The sequence below is a fragment of the Cygnus atratus genome, chromosome 8, assembly GCF_013377495.2.
Source record: "Cygnus atratus isolate AKBS03 ecotype Queensland, Australia chromosome 8, CAtr_DNAZoo_HiC_assembly, whole genome shotgun sequence".
Classification (NCBI taxonomy): domain Eukaryota; kingdom Metazoa; phylum Chordata; class Aves; order Anseriformes; family Anatidae; genus Cygnus; species Cygnus atratus.
This window is the reverse complement of record NC_066369.1, coordinates 24,591,081-24,606,417: the sequence shown is the minus strand read 5'-3', so window position 1 is coordinate 24,606,417 and position 15,337 is coordinate 24,591,081. Positions and strand designations below refer to the sequence as shown.

Below are 15,337 nucleotides of genomic sequence, written 5' to 3'. Positions count from 1 at the left end.
AGGTGTAACACTAATTTGATGATGTTTGAACTGTACTGGCTGGGATGCAATGACTTCAGTGACTACAGTAAACTCTTGGCAGAGGGCTGGGGAAGTAAAAGAAGGTTGTTATCTTAGTCTGCTGCTGCATGATATACTGAAGAACCTTGGCTCTGAATTCCCAATTTAGTTAGTTAGTTAGTTAAAATCAGGTCTACTTCCACTGAGTACTGTAAAATATGCCAAGATTGTATTGGGCTTCCCCAGAAGGCCCAAAATCCAGGCGGTGTTGTTACGCAGTGGATGGATGAGGTAGATGGGTCATCCTGAAAGTGAGGGAGTAGCAAAGGAAGTGCACACAATGGGGTGAGTAGATTTTTGGCTCCAGTGTGGATCCTCTTCCAAACTTTGAGAGTTTACAAAGTATCTCTTACTCTTTTCTATTCCAAAGAACATAATGCTAAACAACCATTCCCAGAAGCATCCATCTGCGTTTTCCAAAATTCAGTTTCCATAGTGCTCTGTAAAAACAGCGTGACTGGAGCTCTGCTGCAGATTCCTTAGGGTGTCCACTGTAGCTTTCCAATGTGACATTCTGACAGTATCATAATGTTTCCATCGTTCTTTGCTATCCAGAACATAATTTGCCTCAGGCAAATTCTGCAGAGTTTTATTTACCACTGTACCCCATTTCCTCTGCTCGGTGCTTTATAGTCTGTGACTGTTGAAGGAAGAGAGTTTTCCTGTTTACAAACACATATTACCTTTGTATTTCACCACGATAAATTGTTAGGTTTTTCCACATCCATGCTCCTGCTATGCACCTTGTTCTGCATCTTATTGCCATCTACCACTGACTTTACTGTCTTTTCTTCAAGTTTTGTGTTACCGACAAGTTGCGTTATTTTAACTTACTTTTTTCCAGTTATTTGTGATGTAGTGTGAAAGACGATTTTGTTTACTAATCTTTGCAGCTATTAGCTTCTGCTAAAAGCATCACTTAATACCATCTCTTAAGTAGTGTCTTTGCCCTCCGCAGTAGTGTGTGTGTGGTCGAGTGTGGATGGAATTTCTACCCTCCTGTCTCAGGTGGGCAACTGGCTTGCTTCAAATGAAGTGTTTCGTTCCATGCTTACCTAAGAGGCCAAATGTGGGTTTATTAATATCTAGGTAGTATTTTGAAGGTCAGATTGCTTCTTAGCAACCGTTAGGAATACCACTGAAGGATCCTTAGGTATATTTTTAAAACTTATTTTTAATGTTGGGTAAGCATGTTCTTAGCCCTGTGTATGGAATGGATGTATTTGGATGGATAGAAACGCTTCTACTTGGTAAAATCCAGGATGTAGGTAACAGTAGCTCATTACAAAAGTTGTTAATTCATTAGGGTTCTTTTTTGGTTCTCCCCCCCCCCCCCCGTCTTCTACAAGAAACAAAGTAAAGCAGTGAGCAACAGGTTTCATAGTATTTAACCCACATGTTTTGGGGGATTATTGAAGCTTATGCTGTCTGCATGGTTCTTTAGATCTACAATGTCTAGAAATTCTTTCCAGTTTATTACCTGAAAAATATTAGCTGAGTTGTGCTGAACTTAATTAAAAGTGTTCATAAATGGCATTTGGCTCATTACACTTTGTCCCTTTCTCCCCCAAGAAATGTAAGCACTTTAATAGTTTTCTAAGTGGAAAGAATGTATTTTTGAAATGAGATCATTGTAATCAGAAACCAAGGTAATGAGAATTTGATTTTCTGGTGTGCTTTTTTTTTTTTTTTTAGAATGAAAGTAACTCATCACAAGGAGACTTGACTAAGACAAGAGACTCTTCTCATAAAGCGCACTTATCCATGAGTGAACTGCAGAGCAGGTATGGAGTATTCCTCTGACCAAGAGAGAACAGTCATACTCACGATATTGCCCTTTAAATTTAGCTAAAAATTTCTTTTCCTATTTTGAGCTGTGTGTTATATTGCACTGGGAAAAGGCTTCCGTAGGAGTTAGTCCTAGCAAGCTTTTTCACCTAAAAGCAAAATACAGTTAATTATCATCATACCTTTCATGGTGTTTGGAACTGTGTCAGTATAGTCTTCATAAAATTCTGATTTTAGAACTGGGCTTGGTCATAAAAATGATCCGTGGGCAGTAGTTGTTGGATTTTATAAGTCAGAGAGTAAATGTAACTTTAAAAATATCTATTTGATGATCTTTCCTTAAAATTATGGGAATGCAAAAATAAATTAAAACTTATTTCATAATAAGGCTTTCGGGTGAGGTTTTTTTTTTTTTTTTTTCCAAAACACATGCTGGAAAAGAGAAGCATCTTAAAAAAAAAAAAAAAAAAAAGCACTGCAAATGCATAGAATGGTCTAGTGATTCGGTGTGTCATACTTCAGAAGACATTTTGAAAACCTTGTTTATATAAATTAATTATTGTATGTGCTCCTCACATATATATCTAGGTTTTCATTTGAATATTTTACTTAATACACTAATTGTTTTGGTATTTGAGAACTTCTGCAATAGAAGTTATCAGTTCTGATGTTTCTCTATGTACATGCACAGTATTTTGTAGAACATTCTGGATACTTGTTGGAAGAAAGATACGAAGCAATATAAAGCATTTAGGGTTGTATGGATTTTCTGTTTTTCTTTATATTAAGACAAAGTCCTAGAAATGTGGTGCTAAATTAGAGATTGCTTGACATTTAAAAAAAAAGTTTATTTAAATAATTAAAGTGATGCAATATTTTGTGACATAGGCTTCCCAACTCACCACTGTGTACCACCAAAAAGAGGGTTAGTTCAGTATGCATAGCATAGTGAACTTCTACTTGAGATTAGTAAACTCCAAAGAGTTCATCTATTTGTTGGCCCTTTTTTTTTAATTCCTGTAATTTGTGGTCACTGCTGTTCAAGGGATCTAGTAAGTCTTAGATTCTTGCATGAAGGTGGAGTTGCTACTGAAGTTGTTAGTGTTTCTGTACCTGTGCTCACTCCTGTACTCTGCATGTAGCCTTTTTGCTACCTTATCCTTTGTCCTGACAGCTGCTGCAATTAAATTGTGTAGGAAATGTTTCTGAGAGAGAACGTGCAAGTTTTTGTTTTGAGGCAGCTTTGGGAGTTTGAGATTGATGCTGAGACTGCAGACTATGAAAAAAGAAGAAACAAATCCTAATACTAGGGAATCAAGAAGTGATGGGGGTATAAAATGTGGCACTCAGCTTGGGAAAGGAGTGGTCCTTGGGTTTAGAGGCCAGCAGCACTAATCCCATTCACTGAAGGGTGAGAAATAAAAAGACTCGAGGACAGTCTGATTGCCAAGTGTTTGCCACAGTGCTCATAAACAGGATACAAGGACAGAGAAAGAGTTCATAGAAGGACATGGTACTGTCGACCAAATGTTGGCAGTAAAGCAGATGATTGAAAACCACTGGGAGCAAGGAAAAGGTCCGTGTTTTGTGAAATATTTAGTATATGATTCACTCAGAAAAGAACTTCTGGGACTCTTAAAGGAGATGTATGATGGAACAAAAGCATATGACAGGTATTTCTGAGCAGGGAGTTGCGTGCAGAAATCCTGCTGTTAATATGATTTGTGAGTGTAATTCCTGGATTGCTTAGCTCAGGTTGTCGGTTGGTTTCCAGTTGAGATAGGAGAGGGACTCTTCTCTAGGTTGGTTGTATCTGTGTCCACACCAGTGCTAAGCATCTCATGTGCAAGGTCTGGCTAATGGGAAACGCATGCACACACACACACTTAATTCTTTTTCAGAAACAGAATAAGGAATTTGTGAAAGTTGCTATTGTTCTTTGAGGCTTTCTTTTACTGCAGTCCTAAGTGGTTGGGTTTTGAGTGTCTCTATGTAGATTCTGCTTTTAGTAGAGGAAAATGAAAGTACAAAGCTCAATACAGGAAATGGATTCTAAGAAAAATGATGTAAAGCTGCTTATTGTATAGTTGCAAGTGCTGTTTTCAGTGCCATGCTTATTTGTCAGACTGAGAATTCTCAGTCAGAACTGAGGTAACGCAGACCGCCAAAAGGAGGTGGTAAAAGTTCGACTGTTGATGGGCCTCCAGAGTATTGACTTGTCTACATTTAACACAGACCTATATAACTTTTCTATTGATTTTGCTGTTTGGTAGGTTGGTTTCATTGTGTCCAAACTGTAGAGCACAGATCACCCTCTCCAGGATGATAAGCAGGTTTAAATTTTCCTCATGCTGTTGACTGACTTAAAATGTTGGGACTTTTTTTTTTAAAAAAAAAGCATGAAGGTGACCTTTCTTCCTCTTTAATATTGGAGTCACTTAGAGATTTTTGTTGTTTTATGTGGTATAGATTGATATGACCATAATACTACTTTTGTTTTCTGTGGGAGAGAGAATCTTGGAAATGTGAGTTTAAAAAAATGATAATGCTGATTTTCCTTTTCTTACCTCACCATTTTCCCTTCTTAAAATGAAAAGCTTATGCTTTAATGCAGCTAGCTGCAAGTATATTTGTGCGTCCTTTGACACAAGCATTCCTTCTTGTCATGCATGTTTGTTGATATGAACTTGAGGACAAAGTTTTGAGGATTGGTTTGACCATAGTAGATTAATAAATGATATGTATATAACAAAATATAAAACTTCTCTGTGAAATGTATTTCATTTCCTAAGGGAAGATGGTCACCATAAGCTTCACATTCCAAGTTTCTTTTTGCAGACTTGCGAGCCTTTGTGAAAGGCTGAAGATAACTCAGTTCTAATCTTTAAGTGTCATAGGTGCCTAAGTCTCCAAGGAGATATGAAAAATGTCACTTTAGTAGTCATTTTCTGCTGATGATTTTTCATCTGTTTGTTTCATGCTTTATTACAGTAAAATAACTCCTTTTGTTATATAACAAAATCTTTTTCTTTGAAAGTCTCAAGAGAGGCAAACAATCATGAAGTTTAGCTATACGTACTTCAGATTTGGCAGTGTTTTGCAATGATTTTCAGAGAATAAATTTCACTTCATAGATAAAGGAAATAATATCTCAAAGCAACTAAACTATGAGACTGTGTTTGGTATTAAAACAGTGACACATAAGATGGGGTGGGGAAGGAACACTCGATTGCCATTATATCATAATGTATCTCATAGAATACTTAATCCAAGATGCTTCCGACAGAACACTTTACAGCTGCAACCACAGTAATTTAATATACCTCTGATAGATTGTCTTCATATTGAAATAGCTGGTTGTGGTTACATTTTGACCTTCAAAGGACACAGAAATCCTACTGTGTTGCTCTTGCATAGGCTCAGTGCCTAGTCACACTGCCTGTCAAAATACAGCAAAATGACTGCATGCTCTTTTAGAATTAATTCTCTTTCTATTTGGGAGGTATTACCAAGTCCACAAGGATAGGTGGGGGAGGATGTGTGAATGAATAAAGTAGGGTGGGCTTCCATTTCCTAGATGTAGCTGCAGTGCAGTTTTTGTTTCTATCTGTGAAAGGTAATCTGTGGTTAGCAGCTTCACATTTGGATTTCTGCTTCTGCATTTGGATTTGTACTTCTGTTTCCTCTTATTTATCTTGATTTGATCATTATTTCATATCTTCTTTGTGTTGACAGTTCACCAGTGCAGCGGAACACCACTGTTCACTTGGATAATGGTGAATACTGGTCCAGTCGTGCAGCTGTATACAAAGGGAAGTCTCACAGAGCAATCTTTGAAGACAGTCTCGAGAAAATATATAGAAACATGTACCAAAAAGCTTCTGGCACTGTTTCAGACCAAAAACCACACTCCTGATAGCAATCTAGCTGGAAATGCACAGTACACAATGTTGATATTTCTTACGAAAACAATTTTTGTGTGACAAATATTTGTACTCTATTTTTAAGGTATAATTATGGCTGGGCAGGGTTTTGGAGAAATGGGATTTTGGCCTGGGTTGCCAAATGAATGCTATTAGCAGAACCACACACCCCCTACTCTACCCCCTGCACCACTATCAGGAGCAACAACTCCCCCCTTAAAAAAAAAAAAAAAAAAAAAAGTACTAAGCTCCTCCACAGTTAATTAAGATGGTGTTGCTCCTTTGAGACTATCAGAAAATAGTCATTTGAAGACAAATAGGTCTGCTGGATATTCCTGTCTGACATAAGTCAGGTTTCAGCTGTAGTCAATTATTATTTAAATAATTAAATCTATTTAGTAACATAAATAGAATTGGTTGAAGAAGCAATATGTCCTAGTGTTCAGAGAGGGTGTCTGAGGGGGAGGCAAATGCAAGTGTTGATATAAAAGCGTCTGCTCTGGGAAAGAGGGAATTGGAATGGTTTTCTAGAAAATTGGGTTTGTATTGTTTATTTTTGAGAAAAGCAGAAAGAAAACTGATACTGACCTACAGACATGCTTTCAAAGTAGTTTCAAGCACCTTTAATCACAAATTTTCAAATAATGTCAAATTTTAAAGAAACCCACCTAGATCTTTGTATCAGAAGAAAAGTTGTCTTCACATACCCTACGTGTTTGAAAGTTTCCAGGTTTTCTTGAGTGCAGTCGTGACGTTTACCATTATACTTGTAATTTTTAAAAATACAAATAGGAAATGAGTGGGGAGGGGGAAAGACTGGAGCTAGTCAGCAAGCTTGTTATACCCAGTACAGGCTTTCTGAAGTTCCTGCATCACAATCCCACCTAATTTGGAGCCTGTCCTTCCCAGCCTGCTGGGATCCTGTTGGCAAAAATCGCATCCTTTTTGCTAAAGGCCACCAAATGTTCATCAGCGGTTCAATGCTTTCCCCAGGGATGGAACCTTTTCAGCCTTGCATTGAACAGATCCCACATTAGCAGACCAGGGCAAATTGCCCATCTATTGAAAAGCAGAATGTTTTAAAAGGGCAAGTGTGTCCATCTCCTGCTTCCTTTTAGAATGGGGGGGGAAAAACAAATGCATATTCTGGCTCCTTCCCTGACTGAGCGAACAGATTCAGTTACACCAATGCCATATTACCTGTTAGGATTGGATAAAGGATAAAGCTTGCAGTACAGATGGCAGAACATCTGACTGTAACCTGCCAGCATGCAAAGATAAACAAAAAGTTGGTCTACTCTGCCTTCCATCCTTTAATGCTGAGACAACATAATTGATTTGAGAAAGCAGTTGGTGAGCAATTATGCTAGTGGGAAAGCACGTTGAAAGGCTGTGTGCTTCTGTTTCAGGAAAGGGGACTCTCAGAGGAAGTGTCTTCCATATAGACATTTCTATTCCTTGTAGCAGTTAAACCAGTTGAAGTGGATTAACACTGATAACTTCCTGTCCCTGATGCCATTTAGCACATTACTGCTTTCAAAGGGCATTAGCTGCACAGTCTTATGGATAAGTGTTGAGGCACTCTATGAAGTAGCATACCTTTTTTGCAGATTTGCAAAATAAAACTTACCCAAGCAATGCCGCTGAAGGCATGATGGCTGTAGAGCATTGTGCTACCAGTACCTGGTATGCATTCATTAGTATGTTCCTGCTCTTTAGTAGTCCATAAAGGAATAGTTTTTCTTGCTGCTCATGAAAGTAAAGATATCCAAATGGATCCTAAATAGGCACAGAATATTCTGAGAGAGAATTTTCCAACCTTTTAGCTTAAAATGAAAATCTGAAATCTGAAAGTTGCTGCAGTTCCCTGTATGTGTTTGAGCCTTAAAGATTTGCTGTTCTTCTCATGATGACCCAGTTTTCATTCAATATTATCTGTGTTTGCCCTTGCTGGTGTCACAGCTTAGTGAAAGTTACTGTCTTCTGCAGGATGGCTCTCCCCTTTGGCATCATCTCATTCTATGATACAGAAGTACTGTTTGTTTTTTCCCTCCCCAGCAATCCAGCATTGCAAACTTTAGTCCTATTAGCTCAATGTGTAGGAGGCTGAATGCTGAAGCTTTGGGATTTTTGCGTGTGGATAAGTAAGGACATAAGTTGCCATGAATTCAAGACATGAGGAAGGGATGAGGGAGGTTGGAGGCCAATGTAGAAGACCAAGGTAAGATTTCAGAGGGGTCCAGAAGCTGGGGAGTATGTTTGTTTAATTCCCCTAACTAAAGAAGCAAAGCATACAGTAATATGGCAACCTTTCTTCTTCCATCAAAAGCTAAAACTAGATAGGAGAAAAAGAAGAAAGTGTCATATATTGAATTCTGACCAGTATGAATATTCTCACTGAAGCCTTTGAAGGCAGCATAGCAACAAATGAAGCAGATAGATTATGAGTGTCGTTGGCCCTGCTCCAGCTGCGGAGGGAGATGGTGTGTGTACATCTTTCTGAGTCAGCTGCTGCAGGATGTGTGTTTCTCTCTTGGGTCAGAGTCATTCCACAGCTTATATGCCGTGATACGGCACAGTGCTTTTCCAAGCACTGTGCTGGAAATCCAGTTAGTTAGTGGAAAACTTTTCTATGAAATGTGACTTAAGTCCTGAAGTACACTATCTGTCCATAAAATCTTCAGGCCACTTGGTTTTTTAAAGCTTTTGGCCCCTTCCCTGTTTCCTCAGCTACCTCTTCTATTAATACGCATACAGCTCAAGTGCACTGAGCACTGCTGCTCCTTTGCTGCTGCAGTGTGGTAAGTATAGGTTCAGGCAGCAAAGCAGTGCAGTAATAAACTGTAATTGTTTAATGCACCTTGCCTTCTAATACAATTTAAATCACTTCTATCAAATGCACATTTCTAGGTTCCTGAGTGGAGTTTTAAATAGCATTTTTTTATGCTCATTCCTGTCTTTTTCCATCCACAAAGCAGTCTGTTAGTGATAGTGGGATGGCGTAACTCCACACCCATCGTTTTACCTCCTGAAGGAAAGCTACCTACTTAAGTCTAGCAATAATGGGCTAGATTAAGAGAGAATTAGTGTGCTTTCTGTCAAGTCTCTCTTTCTCTTGTCTTCCCCAAGCTATTACAACCCATGAGTATTTTCACCAAATGTTTTGCAGAATCCAGTGTTGCTTGCAGTATGCGATCTAATCAGTGTAATATTTTAATGACTTTCATTTTAATAAATCAGAGTCTGCTTCCAACTTGCTCCCTCTCCTCTCTCCTACAAATAACTTAATATAGCTTAGGACCTTGGAGTGGCTCAGTAGGCAGGTAGTGTGTCTACTCATTCGGTAGGATGCCAAATCCTTTGCTGAGTAGTAGTTGTTTTGGAAATCACTCAGTCATTGACCTGTTGTGGATTAAAGGCAAAAATGTCAAACTCTTTAACGATTTGCCTTATCAAAGTTTTCAACAAGAAGAAAGGAAGCTTAAATTGGTCCACTGGGGACGAGAGGCATAGGGATGGATAAAGTAAGGAACAGCTTCGTGAGATAGATGGGCGGGAGGGTTCATACTCCAAATCTGAGAGGCTTAGATGATGAGGACTGCTCTTTAGACTGTGCATCACGTTTGAATTTTACTATTGCTTAGGGGGTTGCCAAAATGGTGAGTGGAGAAAGAAATTACCTACAGAGGTTGGGAACCTGTTTTGGGGGTAAAATAACAGAACTTCTACCTCTGCTCAGTGTTAAATTAATAGTCTGTGCTAAAATCCCTCTTATTGTTACCTCAGCTATAAAATGGGGAGTTTGTGCTCTACTGAAGCTTAACTAAATGACTGTAAAGTGCTTTGGGATCCTGAAGTGAATGTTACAGAAATTATTTTGTGGAAGCCTGGCTGAAAAGTCCCATCTCATCTCCAGGTTACTAAAAAGACCTTATTTTAATTTTCCCAGTTTTATTATTTTTTAATTAGACAATTATTAAGCAAGTCTTAATCTTATCAAAATAGAAACCTGATAAATTTAAGAGACTATTGAAAAAGACAATGAACTGCTTTACTACATGTGCTTTCAGGAGTTTGTCTTCACTGTGGATATCCTAACCAGCTTATGTCTCTTGGGTGATCTTTGTTCATTATACTCATACTGACTGATCTTTGTTTGTTTGTAATCTTAATGCTTTAGCGCTTTCTTCTAAGTATGCTAACCAGCACTATTAACATCTATCGTGTTTTATTCTCATCTTCTTTCTAGGAAGTAAGGGGTGCAAAGGTGTGTACAACTTGACAGTGGAAGCGTTTCTGTGGTGTGTTGTAGGTTTGTCAGAGAAAGTAAGTTGGAAGGAGTCTCTGCCTTTTCAGTCTGTTTGCAAGGTATTATATAGTTCTGATCTTCCTGATTTTTAGAATTGAAAGTGTTTTCTGGAACACTGAACTATGCAACAAAATTCTTAGCTTCTTAACAGTGGCTACTTGTGTAAATCTTGTAATATGTAATGTCTTGGTCGTAGGAAAGCCAACCATGATGTTAATTACTTCACTGTTACAGAGTGATCATTAACAGGATGCTGACAACATCTCGAGACTTAAGAGGAAAGAAATTTGGGGAAACTTTTAAATTAGTGAAAATTAGCTTCTTCACTGCTTAGTTGTAGTGAAAACAATTGAATCTAAGAGAGAACAGCATTTCTGTGGATTATCTTAATGAGCTACCTCAGTGACAAAAATGATATCTGGTGTAGGTGATGGTCTCTGGTAGCAGCAGAGAACCAGTCTTTGCCCAGTTCCTTTGAGTTTCAACAAATAATCTGTTGTTGTGGGAAGTGACAAAGAGCATCTAATATCCTTGTTTCTGTTACATAGTGAATGATTAAACACAAACCCCAATGCTTTTTTGGTTTCTACTGCTTTGCCCATGGAATTCAAAACATTGTCAACCAAAACCCTTAGAAGTTGAGGCTGTAGCTCTGTTAGCAATGTTGGCTTGCCAAAGACACGCAGTTTGTTCCTTATGTTTGTCTTCTGTGAGAAATTCTCTGAAGTACAGTGATAATTTGTCTGGATGACAACATGGAGGAACAGTAATCTTTCTCTTTGCTTTATCAGTGTGGAGATTTTTTTCATATTTCTGTTCAGTTCTGGGTAATTGTTTCTGACAGAGAGCTCTGCAGTCTGAGATGCGGAGATCCAAGCCATCTTCTCACCTCTTCAGGGGAGGGAGTTTGCTGTTGCCAAACATGGTCTCTTTTGGTTCACAAGGATTTATGGAACCTGAGGATACAGCACAAAAGCTTTGTTCTGCTATCAAACACTTCTGTAACCATGTAGCACTGATGCCAGGGAATGGACAGGACCACACGGGGTGGGGGTGGGAGGTTGAAAGTCGGGGTGGATTTGGGGAGCTGTTTGGTGAATGGCTTTCCATGGGTTATGGATTTGTTTACCATGAATTATCAGTGTACCCCACAACCTGTGAAACTTATAAATGTGTGTTGAAGTAACCAAAGCACCACTTATGTTGCTGAATGGTGGTAAATTCTAATGCTTATATTTGTATTGTTACACTGACTTCAATTTTGGGATGTTGAGTTAATTGTGTTGCTACTAAGAATATATGCATGAACTGCTTCATTCAGTACTCCAGTAGTAAACATTTGCTAAGAGGTTGCTTTCCCTGCTTGCCTTGTTTTCACCACAGTCATCTAGTGTTTACATACATTTTAGCCTCTGTGCCATTTTTGAAGGCTTTATTTGTCTCATTTACGTTTTTGGTTTGGATAATACTTAAATATGAAATCCATCTGTGAAACATATTGTATATTCACGTTGAGGGGTAAAACCAGTTTTTAATTAAAATTTTATACAGCGCTTGTATTTCACTTTGTCCTGTTTTATTATGAAACACTTCAATCTTCCTCCTAAAACACATATGTCTTGTGCGTTTCAAGATGTTCCTTGTTGCTCATGCAGAACCGGTTTCTGAGCTCTGTCAGCAGAGTGCCATATGTTCTGGGGTTCATTTAGCTTCTCTGGCGTTTGTGTAGGCAGCATATTGGATGTAATGCAGCTAAGCTCTGCTCCATTCTTTTCTTTGTAAACTTGTCAAGAGATGAAAAAAGCAGGGAGAAGAAAACACTGAATAATACTTGAGTGATTTGAATTATCAATAAGTTATGGTAACTTGGCCAATCAAAACTGAGGTTTCTTGTGTACTTGAGGATTTTCCTTAAGTGTGGCTTATGCATAGCCTACGAAGTGATGCAACCCTCAGTGCTACCTGGTATTACACCCAAAATGAGTGCTGGAGATTGAGATATAACCCAAGCCATTTGGAAATGACAGGCATTATAAGCTCTCTTAATTGTGCGTTGATCTCTTAGTTCTAAATAAAAAAGTGAGTAATAGCAGATGGGCATCTGAAGAGATTGTTCTTCTCTTTTTGTCTTCTGGCTTTGTGGAAAATAACTCTACCCTGTTTAAATGCCTGCTACTGAAAAGACAAATCCTGAGACTGACAGTGCTCTCGTGGTGGTGTTTTTTTTTTAATCATTTTTCTTCCCTGTCCCCCATAAACCAGTAGGTACCATCAGTCTTTAATATACCACTGGTATGTAGAAACACAGCCCTGGCTGTTTATTGATAGTAGTCATACATTGTCAGATACTGATCTTATCTGCCAAATGCTTTTCAGAACTGCCGTGGTGACTGTGACAGAGGACCAAAGTATTCCCATGATACTGTAACTGGAGTTTAAAAAATAAAAAAAAAAATAAAAAGAAGAATAAACTTGCTAGCAGAAGTAATGCATATTAAACTGTTTCCCCTTTAGTGAGGTGTGAGGCCAAAGGGGAAGGGCTTGAGTGGCTGCTTGATGTGAGTGCTCGGAGGAGTGGGGAGGGAAACTTCTGTGGTCCTGCCCTAAGGTCGGTCAGAAACAACCAGCTGGAGTGACATGAGTGTAAACCTGGTTGAAGTGACAGGCAGCTCAGCTCCTGGGACTCTATTTACATATGTTTAAAACAAACAGAAAAGCTGCCTTTGTTCCCCAGGAAAATTATTTACTTGGCATTCAGCTCATGTATAAACTGGAACTTCTTTCATGGAAGATGTAGAAACAAAGCAACTGACATTTCTGCCTTGATGTGAGGCTGAAGCTAAGATTTGATTTTGAAATATGAAAGTAAACTGAAACTACCTCCAATTTAAAGGTGTTTTTTTTAATGACCTTAAAAGTTTTGTGAATTTTTTTTTCCCTTCCCTTAGGGACAAGAAGAAATTATAACAGTAATCTTACTTATAGCTGTAGGTCTACAGAGACAGTGGCTGTAGGTTAATGAAAAATTGACACTGCTACTTGCCTGTGCTTCCAGCAGAATTTTTTTCTTCAAACTGATGTGAACTATTGCACTGCGTGAGTTGGTTATGAGTCTCACATATTAAATTGAATGCTGCTTTTGTGGAAGCTATGGGAGCGAGTCACAGCTGAATGTTTCGAACAACATTCCTGTTCTTGAACGAATGCAACAAAAATTAAGGGTTTCTTAAAATGGTTGCCCTGGCCCCTCCCTCCACACCCAAAAAATAAGCCTGCCTGCTTAGGCTAAACCAGAAAGTGGCCAGAGGAATTGACCCCTGATGATCTGCAGCTCCGTAATGCATCCTGAGTGCTGTTAACCCAGCCCGACAGTAGTCTAGTGGAGGGACCACACTGCAGAGCAGGAACTGAGTGCCGTGTGTGCAGGTGCTCTTAGGTTTTGCGTCTACACACGTACTGTGAGGTACTCGAGCGCACTCCCTCCTGCGCGGCAGTGGGACTCCCTGGAGGAGATCTTGTGGCTCACAGAGCGTTGTTCAAGTGCCCTCTCCAGGAGCGTTTCTGCAGTGTATTTGAGGACAGCTTGCTTCGTTCACAGGAATAGTGTGCGTAAATGGCATGAACTTAGCAGCTCAGGCTGACTTGGTTCGTACTCTGACATCTTAATATGCTTGTTGTCCTTGGCACGGTGGTGCCATCTGGTCTTGCTTGGACAGCTTATCTGTAATACTGCGCAGCATCATATGTTAGCTTTTGCTTATGAAATCTTGGGCTGTGCTTGAATGGCACACCGAGACTTTGGTGCCAGCCTTTGACCAGATGGCAACTGCTGATACAATATCACCCCGTCTATGATGATGGAGGTGGATATGCGGAGGTGCTGGAAACTTCATTTGAGACAAGGGGTAGGGGGGGAAGCATGAAGACTCCTTCAGGCATTATGGGGCATTTTTGGTCAGTAATCAGATGCCCATAGACTTCCTTGTTCCACTTGAAGGACTTTAAACCTATAACTGACTCTGGAAGTGCCCAGTACTTGCATCGTGGGGCTGTTGCAGGGCAAAAGCATTTTCCAGCTTTCCTATATGAGTTTCAAGATTCACTGGGTCAGGGAAAGGTGGAGAAAATACATGACTTTGAGGGTTAGGGTACACTTGGGGAAAGGCAGAGAAAAGGCTTTTCTTATTTGCTAAAAATTTGTTACAGACCTATACAATATTGACGACTTCTTAAATTAAAAAGAATCAAGAAGACTTTGTTAAGTAGTGATAAAATGTTTGGTTAAACGCCAACCAGTTTAACAAGTGTGGTTTTTGTGGCTCCCCAGAGATACACAAATGAACACTTGGAAATCCTCTTGCCAATACATCAGCATTTTGAGACTGTTAAAGCTTGAGGTTTTAGCAGGGTTATTCTCTTTTGTCTGGGGTTTAAGCCATTACTCCTACCCTAGTATCTGGGTACGATAAGATGAATCCACTGAAGGTAAGAAGTTGGCTTTATTGGAGTGTTGGAGAAGCACTTCTTGACTACATAATTCAAAATTGTTTTAAGCAATCTTCTCCTTTCCTCTCCCAGCAAGGAAGAGGAGTAACATGCCAGTGTTGGAAGCACTGGGCAGTGAGAAATGGATACGTGAGCTGCAGTACTGGGGGGAAAAAAGCGCAACACTTCCCGGCAGAGGGCTGCGGAGGGGAGTGGCAGGATTCCCATTGCCTGGGATGGCCAGAGCTGGGAACGTGGGGATGTCGTGCAGAGGCACAGCAGTGGTGGGAAGTTGAAATTCATGGCTATGATCAAAGTGATTCAAAAGCTATTTTTATTTTTATTATTATTATTATTATTTGCAGTAAAAGTAGGAGGGAAATTCTGATGTGTTCTTTGGTGTGTATTTATTTCCTTAGTATTTTACTTAAGGGAAGGGAATAACCCAACACAAAGGAATAAAAGAAACCAACCCCTGTAAGCTCACGAGGTGCATTTCTTTTCCTAACAGTGACCAGAAGTGCAGAAGGGTGCTGGGACACCGTCAGCCAGGCGTCCCCAATAAGCTCATGCGTCCCCTCCTCTCCCTCAGATATCCCCAAGTTTTACCCTGATGTTCACTTCCCTGGGAATACAGGGAGGGCAATGGTCCCTGCAGGGATGAGAGCTTGTGTTCCTGGGTAGGATCCCCTTTAACCCAGCAAGCAGTGACTTCCAGCTGCGCTTCCCCTGAGCAGGTGAGGTCTGCGCACGCTGCTCCCTCTCTGTCCCA

General features: G+C 39.6%; 1 protein-coding gene across 1 annotated transcript in view; it reads left to right on the top strand.

The window, feature by feature from the left end:
• SPATA6 (spermatogenesis associated 6) overlaps window positions 1–12,064 on the top strand; it is a 43,282-nt gene extending 31,218 nt beyond the window's left edge. The window contains 2 exon segments of the mRNA XM_035537815.2: window positions 1,756–1,844; window positions 5,584–12,064. Coding sequence (XP_035393708.1) covers window positions 1,756–1,844; window positions 5,584–5,764 — 270 coding nt within the window. The 3' untranslated portion in view covers window positions 5,765–12,064.
• Window positions 12,065–15,337: the final 3,273 nt, after the last annotated feature.